The following is a 12,607-nucleotide window of genomic DNA, read 5'->3' as shown; positions in this document are numbered from 1 at the left end:
TAGCTGAATTATAAAAAATATATACAAGAGACATCCAGCTTAATCTGATAAGTATCAAACCATCCAGAAACATAGACAAATCTGTATCGGTCAACGTGCTACATGCGATATGCACCATCTGCCCTCCTACTACGTAACTAAACATGCATGGAAAAGCAAGCCACTGAGCAAGCAATACGCACCACCACTACCACAAAACACCACGCAAATCTTCTAAAACACTTTCAACGTAAATTTCAATACGACACCTCAGCATCCTCAGGAGACGTAGTCTCTACGATGCACTTTTATGCATTGAAGCAGTGAAGAATCTATATTTCCTGAGCATGCCCCTGCGGAGTTGTTTCTTGCTTTTTTGAGTTTTTAGTACGCACCTAGTGGGTGTCCAGGCGGTGCATATCGCATGCTGCACTTGTACCATACAGATCAGTCTGTTTTGGCGGGTTATAGAGAATTAAACTAGTATGTTTAAAAAAAAGAATATCAGCCATGTTAAATGACTAATATTCTTCTTTCCTCTCCAACTAAGCGTTAAGCTTGTGCTAGGAGTAGGTACGACAATAGTGCAACGGGCGGGGTTTGAACCGTCGACCTTTCGGTTTTCAGTCCACTCCTTTACCCGTTGAGCTATTGAGGCTCCTTGTATCATAGGACTTCCGCAAAGTACCTAACACCTTGGATAGAAATCCAATATAAAAAAAACACATAAAATAAACACTAAACCCTAGCAAAACTTACAGTTTGTTTTAACTATAATATTCTTATGATTAATTATCATCATGTTATTTGTATTGTTAGGAAGGTCTATTGTGGGACAGGTTCTAATGTGGTTAGGTACATAAAGGGCGAAGCACATCTATTTATGACTTAGTAGGTTCAGATCGTTGTGATTCAGATAGACTTGGCGATAGTAAAACAATCATGAAGTCCGTAACATATTATTCAATTTTTGTTTTGATGCAGATATCATTTATTTTTGGATCACGTAAGTAATTGAAACCCTTCGAAAATATTTAAGTACCTATAGCAAATATTTAAATATATTCAGGAAATATTATTAGAAAAATCACTGGGTATAACAAAAGTGATTAAAAAAAGAAACATAATTCGGGCATATCGGGATGTGTGTCACGTTTTATAAAAGTATATTTCGCAAATGACGACTTTTTGTGGCGATACAGCCTTGCAACGCGATTCTAAATCGCGACAGTAGCGAATATCGGGATAGGTGGAAGGTATGCGGGTCATCAACGCATCGGTGGCCATCAACGCATCGGTGATGTATTGTATACATGTATGTAAGACCTCATAAGAAAGCTCAGAGTCACTCAGCGGGAAATGGAGAGAGCTGTGCTTGGAGTTATTCTACGTGATCAAATCAGAAATGAGGAGATCCGTAGGAGAACTAGAGTAACCACCATAGGTCAACGGGTTGCGAAGGTGAAGTGGCAATGGGCAGGGCACATAGTTCGTACAACCGATAGACGTTGGGGTCCCAAGGTGCTGGAATGGCGGCCTCGTACCGGAAGACGCAGCGTTGGAAGACCCCCCACTAGGTGGACGGACGACATCCGACGAGTCGCAGGGAGCCGCTGGATCCAGACGGCGCAAGACCGTGGCGTGTGCAAGTCCCTACAAGAGATCTATGTCCAGCTGTGGACGTCTATTGGTTGATGATGATGATGATGATGATGTATACCTTATTGCGGGTGTATCGTATTGCTGCAAAAAGTCGCCGTGGGCGATGCCCCTTTTAAGTTTAAATTTATAGACAGACAGTTACACTTTGGCCTATGAACTGAAGAACTATCTATAGTCTTGTTTTTATCAACTTCTATTCACTTCTAGCGTTGATAATACAATACAAATGTTTGTTATGGGATTCGCCGTGCCTGACTGCGAGCGCTCAAGCGGCTGTGCCGACACTCACCGCCGGACTTCCTGAGCTCGGCATCGAACGTCTTGACACCATGTTCATTGCCAACCTGCATATAGACCAGGGTGGATACAAAGCTGATTGGAAAAATATTTATTTACAGGGTCTAAAAAACACAATTATTGATAGCCTCAGGTTTGTGTCTTCAAGAACTTTTCTCTATACTTACTTATAAAATAACTGTAACTGAACGAATCCTGTATACTTACCTACCTAATATGTTTTAAAAATTCTTATCGGGGGAAGCATTATATCGATATTAGACCCCAAATCATTTATTTTTGTCTCTCTTCTGTCTTTGCACGCTTCACGCTAAAAATATTGAGAGAATTTGAACGCAACTTGGCACACTTATAGCTAATACTTCGGATCAATACATATAATAGTTTTTATGCCGAAAAATATTAGGAATTGTTCGGGATAGGGAGTAAAATTTTTTGTCGCTGTTGCGCCAGAATCTAGTTTTGATAATACTCTTTTTCTTTATAAAGATTGTACTGTCAGAATGATTTCCTATAAAAGTGAAGTTTTGGAGATGGAGACGAAACTCCTCAACGAATAACAGCAAATCAATAGCGATCACTGTAATATCTTAGTAAAAAGTAGTGGAAACTATACTTACTACATAATAATACATACATTTTCATTCCTTCTCTAGTTATAAGTAAGTAGTAACAGGATAGATTTCGGTATAAAAAATTGTATCTAAATTTTTATTACGGGTTTCATCAATTTATCGAGGGGGGTCAGTTACAATTGAATTAGGTGGTTTTTAATATTTTTATAACTCTTTCTTTCAGCATTGATGTAACCTCGAAAGTTATGCGACTGTTATTCCACACTGACTTTACATTGAAAGGTCATTATGTAAAAAACGGATTTTTGCTCTCCTTACCCATCACAGGAGAAGGTGAAGGAACTATGAAGCTAAGTAAGTAATTAGAATTACCTCCATATTGTAAAGCAGAGCAAACCTGCAATTGCACATATTGCACCTCAGAAATGAGGAGGTGAAAATCAAAAGCTTATGTTTCCACTCATCTCTACCAGTAGGGATAATAAATAAATAAATAATAAGTACTTACCAGTAACTAGTAGGGATAGGTGGAAAAAAACCCCAGTGTTTGATAAACTAAGTAAGTAAATTGTGTCATTTTTCATCAATTATTTTACAATATTATGTTTGGTTTGAACGTAGGTACCAACTTTTATATTAACTTTTTACCAACAGATTAACATCAAATTTCAGAGTAAATAAGTAAAAAAACCAAAGTATACCTACGTAATAATCGAAAATAGATAAACCCGCGAGCTTTAAATCCTAACCCTCTCAAATATAATTTACATAGTAGGTAAGCGAGCTTTCGATCCTGATCCCCTCAGAGGTAACGGTACGGACCGTATAAAAATCAATTACTACAAAAAAAAATAGGAACCATTAAAATAATATATCCTAATGCATGTTTCAGAAAATGTTCACATGGAATTTGTCATTCCTTTTGAAATTATTAAAGATGTTAATGGCAGGGATATCATGGATCTGAAGGGTTACCAGTATTGGTATGACGTAAAAAATGGTGCCGATGTGTATTTTGGGAACCTTTACTATGGAAACAATGAATTAAGTAAGTAAACCTACTAAGTATCTAACATTCTTCGGCTTAACACGCATCATCATCATTATCATCCTCACCTATAGACGTCCACGGCTGGACATAGGTCACTTGTAGGGACTTTCAAACGCCACGGTCTTGCACCGCCTAAATCCAGCGGTTCCCTGCGACTTGTCTGATGTCGTCCTTCCACCTAGTGGGGGTCTTCCAACGTTGCGTCTTCCGGTGCGAGGTCGCCATGACAGTACCTTGGAACCCCAACGTCTATCGGTTTTAAGAACTATGTACGGATCTCCATATTTCTGATTCGATCACGTAAAGAAACTCCAAGCATAGCTCTCTCCATCGCCCGCTGAGTGACTCTGAGCTTTCTTATGAGGGCCACAGTTAGCGACGATGTCTCGGATTCATGACTCATGTCATGGATGTCATGACTGGCAACACGCACTGTTCGAACGTGCATGGTATAAAGTATTAAAACTTAGTTTCTTCGTTTCGCTAACGGATACCTAATAGCTATTATCTTATAGCAAAGATCTTGAAATCCTGAAAACGGTAAAAGTGCGGAAGTTGGAGTATTTTGGCCGTATTATGAGAAAAAGCAACTACGACCTCCTTCAGCTCATAATTCAGGGGAAAATAGCCGGCACAAGACTACCTGGCCGAAGAAGAACATCGTGGCTCAAGAATTTACGCCAGTGCAGTGGTACGGGAAGAGTACCCGTTTTTATTCCGCGCAGCAGCGTCCAAGGTGCAGATGGTTGCCAACCACCGATCCGAGACGGCACTATAAGAATAAATAGTTATTATAGTCCGTTTTTCCTTATTTTCGAGAAAAGGCAAACAAGTTGCTGAAATGTGAAGAGGCGCACTAATATACGCGGTCCATACGGCCTTCTTACCGCGAATTGACAATGAAACCATGATACGTGTTAAAAATCAAACTCCAGAAGGTCTACAGCGCCAGGCAAATCGCATCGCTCACATGGTTCTCAGAGAGGGTTTCTGCGACTTGTTTACCTTTTAAACAAACTAAGGAAAAATCAACTATATCTAGTTACACAAGTGACTTCTGTAAGTTTATTGCTAGTGGACACTTGGCCTTATCCGGATTCTGGTTTTAGCGTATAGCATAATTATTAAAAGTACCACTCATCATCATTAACATCATTATTTCAGCCTGTGGAAGTCCACGGCTGGACGTAGGCCTTTGTCAATGAGTGCCACCACTAACCACACCTAACCTAGCCAATTCCCACCACTCTCTCACACTTCCACTTTCGATTTATTGTAATTAGTTCAATAATATTAAGTATACCTTATGTTGTTTCAGGCCGGAGGATGCACACATTGATACAACAAAATTGGAAATTTCTAACAATGAAATATGGCCGGTACTTATTCGATAAGAGTAATGATAAAATTTTCAACGCGATCCGAAATTTTATGCACTCCCGACCATTAGATGTAGTTGCTCTATACTAATAGCTAGGACCTACATTAAAATATAAGTACACAATGTATAAACTAGATAAATGATTGAGAAAATAAGCATAATAATAGCTAGTTTTTTTTTCTATTAATTTCCCTTCCTTCTAAAACCAAAATTGATTATTTCTATTCATTACAAAGTGACGAAGTTTACTTTTAATTTAAGATACTTTGATAATGCATCCTTTACTTTAAGCAGTCGTGTAAAAAGTCTCAATTACAGAGGGAGTTGTTTGTATTATAATTATATGCCATGTAGCTGGATACTATCCGTCCTACCGCATTGCATACCCCGATTGCCATCTCAAGCTGTCGTGGACTATAACTTCCTTAATTATAGGATAAGTACTTAAATACATAGGGTACCTAACTCTAACTACTGAAAAAAGTAGAATGATTCCTGAGATGTGCCGATGGGGAATCCTATCGGACATATGAAGTTCTACAAGAACTTAGCTCTGTTTACCAGTAGGCAGTATTTAGGTAGCTGTAGGAAGCTTTTGGCGAGATAAAAATTACATTAGTGTTGATGTTTAGGTAGATATACTGTTTTTATGTACTAGTATTCAACCATACGTTATCTTCCGAAGATAAGACTTTTGCAATTGTTTTGCATTTTTCATGCATTGACGTACACAGATTTATTATATAATGGAACTAAATTTGGGGGACCATTCAGTCGTCGCTTCATAATTTAAAAGACAACATCTATAGTATAAGCACGGACGAGAGTTTCTCCTCCGTGAGTAAAAATACCTACTTATATCTAGTAAAACAATGAAGGAAACTGGTGTAATATTTTTATATCTAGCAACATTTGTACAGTTGATACACGCGTACACGGAACGAACTCGTAAGTGAAAAGAAAAGTCCCTATATAGATATTGTTTAATTTATCATCATCCACCCTTCGCCGGTTCACTACTGAGGACAGTTCTCCTCTCAGAATGAGAAGGGTTTGGCTATAGTCTTCGCACACCTTTGAGAAAATAATAGAGAGCTTTCAGGCATGTAGGTTTCCTCACGACGCTTTCCTTCTCGTTAAAGCATGTTATATTTAAATACTCAAAAGTACAATACTCCGAAAAGTTAGAAATGTGCCTGCCCGGGATCGAATCCCCGAGTTCTCGCAACGTGTTAACCACTAGGCTATCACTGCTACTAATTGATTAAATTTAACCCTACTTTTAGTATCGGTAGCTTTGAACCAGTCCAGTGTCCTGTCTCCTGAGTGATTAACTTATGTATGAGTTGCAATATTTTTAGTACCGTAGTACATTACATTTTTTTAAGGGATAATTATTATTATTCATGACTAGCTGACCCGGCGAACTTCGTACCGCCTAACAGTCGATTCTTTAATTTTTTTAATGCTTTAAATTTTTCTCTCCGTAAGAACCCTCGTACTTCAAGGAATATTATAAAAAAAGAATTAGCGAAATCGGTTCATCTGTTCTCGAGATTTACGATCAGCAACACATTCAACGATTCATCAATATTATATTATAAAAGAAAGTGTAAAATGTGCGTGCCGCTAAAACTCAGAAATGAGTCCCGGTACGATCAAGGTAGTATATGGTATATGGTGTGATAGTTTTCTATCTCCCGTCCATGGAGCAGGTTCCCGTTTTTACCTGAAGGGTGTGCTTTTAAAGATTTAAGGGTTGGAAGTTTCACCCTATAGAAATTGCCAGAATAGTCAAGAACATTCGAGAGTTTTCGAGAGAATTCCACAGAAAATTCTAGATCATTGTAGAACATTTCAGAACATTCTCGAATAGGTGTCGAATATTCTGGAATCTGGAACATTGTGGACAATTCGACGACTTTTCTCTATGGGTAAAGCTACCTGCTGATAGGGGTATATAAAGTAAGCTCTGTCGTGAGTTCGAACTTTCTAAAAATTCTGGAATGTTGTGGAATGTTCGGGAATAGTTTGTAATGTTCAGGAATACACTTACTACGCGGGCGAAGCCGCGGGGCAAAAGCTAGTTTTTATATATAGAAAATAAGAGATAGAAAGATATACCTACCGTGTACGAATCGTAATTGGAAGTGGTAGAGTTGCTTCATGAAAAATCTCTAGATTTTAGATCCAGTGGTTTGAGTTTAGTTACGTTTACAGTCTGTCAGTAAATCAATTAATTACCTAAGTACTCAATTTATATAAAAAAAACCTAATTAAATTACCTATCTTAGATAGGGCATGACGTATTTTAAAACTGCCATATCCCTTCCAGGTTAGCCCGCTATCATCTTAGACTGCATCATCACTTACCACCAGTTGAGATTGCAGTCAAGGGCTAACTTGTATCTGAATAAAATAAATAAATAATAATAAACTTAATTTTCTTTAAAACCTTATTTTTTTATAGAAACTCAAACACGTACAAAATGCTTGCTCACCGATTCCAAATGTTTGACGACAGAAGCACAAAATACTTTACAAACATTCATTGAAGGCTTTCCGGAACATGGTGTTCCAAAAATGGATAAACTGCCCGTGGACCACGTTATAAACGATCTTGATAACTTACATTTTAATTGGTCCGATGTAATGGTGGGAGGATTGCAAAATGCTGTTATTGATGATCTCAAGTAAGTTTACTTATGTTGTGGTACTATTTATTTAGCTACTTTTGCGCCCGGACATGGTACTGGCATAATACAAATTTACAATCCGTGTTCAACCGTGTTCCATTCATGGCTGGGCTCGATCTAAACTAAATAAACCCTAATTTAGTTTTTTTAAATTAGCTGCGATTGTGATACGAGAATAGCAGCGAGCTTGTAGCACATACCTATCAGTAGACTTGTAAAAAGAAAAGAAAAGTGCTGTGAAAAGAGTTTAAAGAGTTAGTGAAGGGGATGGGTTGGTACTGTTTTTCATATTAAATGATGAACTGATCGCGCGTCATTGTAATTTGTCGGCATCACTTCGTACAGTAAGCGGCACAAAATAATGTATATCAACCTTTAGAAAGAGATAGTGGTTTCGTAGAGCATTGTCTCTGTCGTTGAGACCGACAAAACGGCTCATAGGTATGAGTGACAGAGACAACGCTCTACAAAACCGAACTCTCATTCTAAAGGTCGAAGTACAATATTTCTTGCCGGCTACTGTACCACCAAATATATCAATAAATCACCTACTGCGCATGTGTAAGGTCCAATTTTTTTTCGTGCAGTCTACTAAGTATGACTTACTTCCTTGGGTGCTACAACCCTTTGTGGGTTTTGGCCTCCTCTATAGTTTTTCTTCATTTACTTTTATCCTTCTTCCGCGAATCCCATGTAATCTATCTTTCTTTATCTGACTTGCCCTTAGCTTTGTAATGTAAGACTTTTAATTTACAGGATACATGTGGAATTGAAAACTATTCGAGTTTTATTTCACACTAATTTGAATATGGAATTCAACTATGTTATGGACGGAGTAGTTTTATCTGTTTTTCCTGTTTTTGGTACAGGGAAGGGAGAATTAAAACTAAGTAAGTTTTATTACTTCTTAAAGTACCTATATGCTTAAGTGAATAAAGAAATCATGGCTATCCATCCTTAGGCTCCAAGCACATTTTATGAGAGTTGAAGCGAGGCGACGCATCTTTACGTTGTAAAGTTATCACTAAGTATTATGAAATGTAGATTTTTCTGATGAAAGAATTCAAAAAACTCGGCCAAGTGCGAGTCAGACTCACGCTTCGAGGGCTCCGTACTAGTTGTATTTTTTCGACATTTAGCACGACAAATCAAAAACTACAATGCATAAAAATAAATAAAAGTTTGTCATAGTATTAAGCAATAAAGGTGTTTTAAATTATTATTCTTCTTCTCAATCGTTCACTCTTGACAAAGTGGTCGTGGCTATGAATTCTTCACTGCTGCTCGTGCGATCTCCCTCCAGTGACTTCTATTGGTGGCATTATGTGCACACACGGAGACAGGTGTGCTTGTTGCAGAGCGGATTAAGTCCATCCACCTAGTTGGGGAACGCCCCCGCGGACGTGTGCCCTCCACTCGACCTTGTATCACGAGGTGTTCGATGGTACCACTCTTCCTTGTAATGTGCCCAAAGAACTTGAGGATTCGCAATTGTACAAGTGACGAAAGCCTCTGATTTATTTTTAGTTCTTTGAGGATGGAGACGTTTGTACGATGTGCGGTCCATTTTATTCTTAAGAGGCGTCTCCAGCACCACATTTCAAGAGCGTCAATCTTCAAGTGTTTTAAATAATTAAGTTAAAATTAAAAATCTATTTTAGAATGTACAGCTAACGCCCTTTTATTATGATACCCCACTTGATAGTAATCTTACGTTGAAATTGAAAATGCTAACTATTAGTTCACGAACACATTTTAATTTTTTTTTGTGATATAATCACAAATTCACGGTTTTCGGATTTTTCCTTTACTTGTGCTATAAGATCTACCTACCTGCCAAATTTCATGATTCTAGGTCAACTGGAAGTACCTACCCTAAAGGTTTTCTTGACGACAGACAGACGGACAGACGAACATACGGACAGACAGACTTATAACAAAGTGATCCTATAAGGTTTCCGTTTTTCCTTTTGGGGTACGGAACCCTAAAAACGAAACCGAATCAACGAGTATCGACTCTCGATGCGTGTCATTTGTGTTTTTATTTTAATTTATGTATGTACTTTAAATTATATATTCTGTAGTGGAGACTGGAGATCAAGTTTTTATGAAAGGAAACTGTTCGCTTCGACTCGGTCTGAGTTCAACTTGAAAGTACTGGAGATAGGTTCCTTAACTTCAATTGAAATACCTAAATATTCAAAATGAATTCAACTAAAACTTTACAGTAGGTATCATCATAGTACCTATTGAACCTTCTACATAAATTATGTCTTCAAAAAAATTACAATGCTTGGTTGTCAATACGCCTTCTACTATAATGTTAACTGGGATATTATAAGGTTCTCGAGATTTGATTCCGCCTTTTATATGAATGAAACCAACAATGTTCATGGGAGGCGGTAATCAGGTGATCCGACCCACCTGCTCGTTTGCTCGCTATTTTATTTAAATCTGTTACTAAGTTACGATGTTCCAGAGAATATAATAATGGAGATGTTATTTATATTTGATATTGTAAAAGATGACAATGGAAAAGACATTATGGATTTAAAAAACTATTATTACGGATATGAAACAGTTGACGGTATTGAAGCTTACTTTGATAATCTATACAACGGTGACAAGAAAAAGAGTAAGTTATTAGAGTGATCGCAAAACAACTAGTCCAATCTGAAGTTGAATTGATTGACGATTTACTTACTTGTTTTGCGTTCACTTGCGTTTTCAATAACTACCTAGCTGATGCTCGCGATTTCATCCGCGTGGATTTAGGTTTTTAAAAACCCCGTGAGAACTCCTCGATTTTCCGTGATAAAAAGTAGCCTATGTTACTCTCCAGGTCTTTAACTATACCCATGCAAAAAATCACGTCAATCCGTTGCGACGTGATTGAAGGGCAAACCAATAAACCAGCAAACAAACACACTCTCCCATTTATAATCACTACGCACATTATAAAATTATTAAAAATGACAAAAAGGGGTTATCACCTAGATATTGTAATATGACCCTTTCACTTATCACATAAAAAATCTGTTAAAATGATTCGGGACTTTGCCTACTTAGTAATATTACAGGTAATATGATATTTTTTTTTTGTGTTATACCGACCACCGAGTTAAGTGAAAGTCTCTAAATTTAGTTTTATAGCTACTTGTATAACATCTCTGTATCAGAATTCTATAGTCTAGTGTAAAAATAATATTATCCTTCTGGTTATCAGTAACGACTGTTTCTAATAAGTTACGGTGATTCCTAGCTCCATGGTTTCTGTACAACATTCTATAATAATAAACATAGGTCCATGGAGTCTTAGTGTTAAAAAAAATTCATTTAGTGATAGCCTGTCTGTCCAGGTGCGGAAATGCAGCCGGTATTCTCAGCACCATTCCACGCGGGCATGATTTGTATAGTAATTAGATAATGCTAGGTTTAACTTTTATTGTAACATTTGCAATAATTAAAAATAATATATTATTATGGACTAAGTTATCTCCTGTTATCACCCAAAGCCACCAAGATCCAAACAAACATCCGAACAAACGTTCGTGTTGGGGGCAATACGCAGAGAAACTTTCAGCTTTAATAAAATAACTAGCTCATCCTCGCGACTTCGTCCGCGTGGACTACACAAATTTCAAACCCCTATTTCACCCCCTTAGGGGTTGAATTTTCAAAAATCCTTTCTTAGCGGATGCCTACGTCATGATAGCTAGGTATTTGCATGCCAAATTTCAGCCCGATCTGTCCAGTAGTTTGAGGTGTGCGTTGATAGATCAGTCAGTCAGTCACCTTTTCTAGTCAGTCTAGCACGCGATGGCTCTCTCTATTATGTTTTTATTGAATAAATATTTATTTTATCTTAATCATTTCAGGTGAAATCTTTCATAATATAGTTAATGAAAGTTGGATGATAATGAATGCTAACTTTGGAAAATCTTTCCAAAGAAAAATTACCAGCAAAATCTTTGCAGCAGTTAAAATTTACATGCGTTCGCATCCTTTAGAGGAGTTGGCTTTATATTAAAATAAAGAATGCATTGGAAAAATATGGTTTTTAAATTTTTTATGCCCATGCTAGACTAACATTTTAGAATTGACGAGTCACGATCTGCCCTTCTAATGGAGGTCACCTACGGGTCGCTCGTGGTACACAGATTTTGTTTGCCGCGTCTGTTCTAGTACGTTAGTACATAATAATTCAATGACCTACTGCGACTTTTTGCAGCGAATCAGTAGCGCGTTTCGTTAACACAGGTATGCATCACTACTTTTCCCGAACAAGCCGGATTCCGAAAAGGCTTCAGTACCATAGATCACATCCACACGCTGCGGCAGGTTATATAGAACACTGAAGAGTATTTTTGCCACTTTGCTTGGCGTTCGTGGACTATGAGAAAGCCTTCGATTCGGTGGAAACTTGGGCTGTGTTGAGGTCTTCACAGATATGCCAAATTGACTACCGGTATATCCAAGCGCTGAAGTGTTTGTATGAAAACGCCACCATGTTAGTCCGTATACAGGACCAGACTAAGAGACCAATCCAATTGCAGCGGGGAGTTCGACAGGGAGACGTAATCTCCCCAAAGCTCTTGGAGGGAAGTTGGAGGACATCTTTAAGCTTCTGGATTGGAACGGACTTGGTATTAACATTAACGGCGAGTACATCACTCACCTTCGATTTGCCGATGACATAGTCGTTATTGCAGAGACTCTGGAAGACCTCAATACAATGCTCAATGGCCTTAGCAGAGCTTCTCAGCAGGTGGGCCTAAAAATGAACATGAGTAAGACGAAAATCATGCCTAATGCTTATGTCCGGCCCCATCCAGTAATCGTTGAGAGCTTTGCACTCGAAATTTTTGACGAGTAATACAGGTATACCTATAACACACACAATCTAGTTGGGTAGGTCCAATTTCGAGAAAGAGGTCAACCGCCGAATCCAACTCGGTTGGGCAGC

At 38.0% G+C, this 12,607-nt stretch overlaps 2 protein-coding genes across 2 annotated transcripts; both read left to right on the top strand.

The window, feature by feature from the left end:
• Positions 1 to 851: 851 nt before the first annotated feature.
• Positions 852 to 5,098, top strand: LOC117986261 (circadian clock-controlled protein daywake-like). Its single transcript, XM_034973096.2, has 5 exons — positions 852 to 985; positions 1,849 to 2,071; positions 2,737 to 2,867; positions 3,406 to 3,561; positions 4,883 to 5,098. Exons 1-5 carry the CDS (start codon positions 922 to 924, stop codon positions 5,032 to 5,034), a joined length of 726 nt encoding a protein of 241 aa, XP_034828987.1. The 5' UTR covers positions 852 to 921; the 3' UTR covers positions 5,035 to 5,098.
• Positions 5,099 to 7,459: 2,361 nt separating this feature from the next.
• On the top strand, positions 7,460 to 11,680 carry LOC117986684 (uncharacterized). The gene is made up of 4 exons (XM_034973559.2): positions 7,460 to 7,638; positions 8,398 to 8,531; positions 10,121 to 10,276; positions 11,520 to 11,680. The coding sequence occupies exons 1-4, from the start codon at positions 7,529 to 7,531 to the stop codon at positions 11,669 to 11,671; spliced, it is 552 nt and encodes a 183-aa protein (XP_034829450.2). The 5' UTR covers positions 7,460 to 7,528; the 3' UTR covers positions 11,672 to 11,680.
• Positions 11,681 to 12,607: the final 927 nt, after the last annotated feature.

This window comes from Maniola hyperantus, chromosome 11 (genome assembly GCF_902806685.2).
Source record: "Maniola hyperantus chromosome 11, iAphHyp1.2, whole genome shotgun sequence".
NCBI classification, from domain to species: Eukaryota; Metazoa; Arthropoda; class Insecta; order Lepidoptera; family Nymphalidae; genus Maniola; species Maniola hyperantus.
This window is presented reverse-complemented; position numbering and strand designations above follow the sequence as displayed.

Bases quoted from the DNA above. Each gene is read 5' to 3' on its own strand.
- LOC117986261 (XM_034973096.2), top strand. From the start codon at position 922: ATGAAGTCCGTAACATATTATTCAATTTTTGTTTTGATGCAGATATCA. The intron at 986-1,848 runs GTAAGTAATTGA...ATTCACTTCTAG, and splicing joins ATCATTTATTTTTGGATCAC to CGTTGATAATACAATACAAA. The intron at 3,562-4,882 runs GTAAGTAAACCT...ATGTTGTTTCAG, and splicing joins CTATGGAAACAATGAATTAA to GCCGGAGGATGCACACATTG.
- LOC117986684 (XM_034973559.2), top strand. From the start codon at position 7,529: ATGGATAAACTGCCCGTGGACCACGTTATAAACGATCTTGATAACTTA. The intron at 8,532-10,120 runs GTAAGTTTTATT...ACGATGTTCCAG, and splicing joins GAAGGGAGAATTAAAACTAA to AGAATATAATAATGGAGATG. The intron at 10,277-11,519 runs GTAAGTTATTAG...TAATCATTTCAG, and splicing joins CAACGGTGACAAGAAAAAGA to GTGAAATCTTTCATAATATA.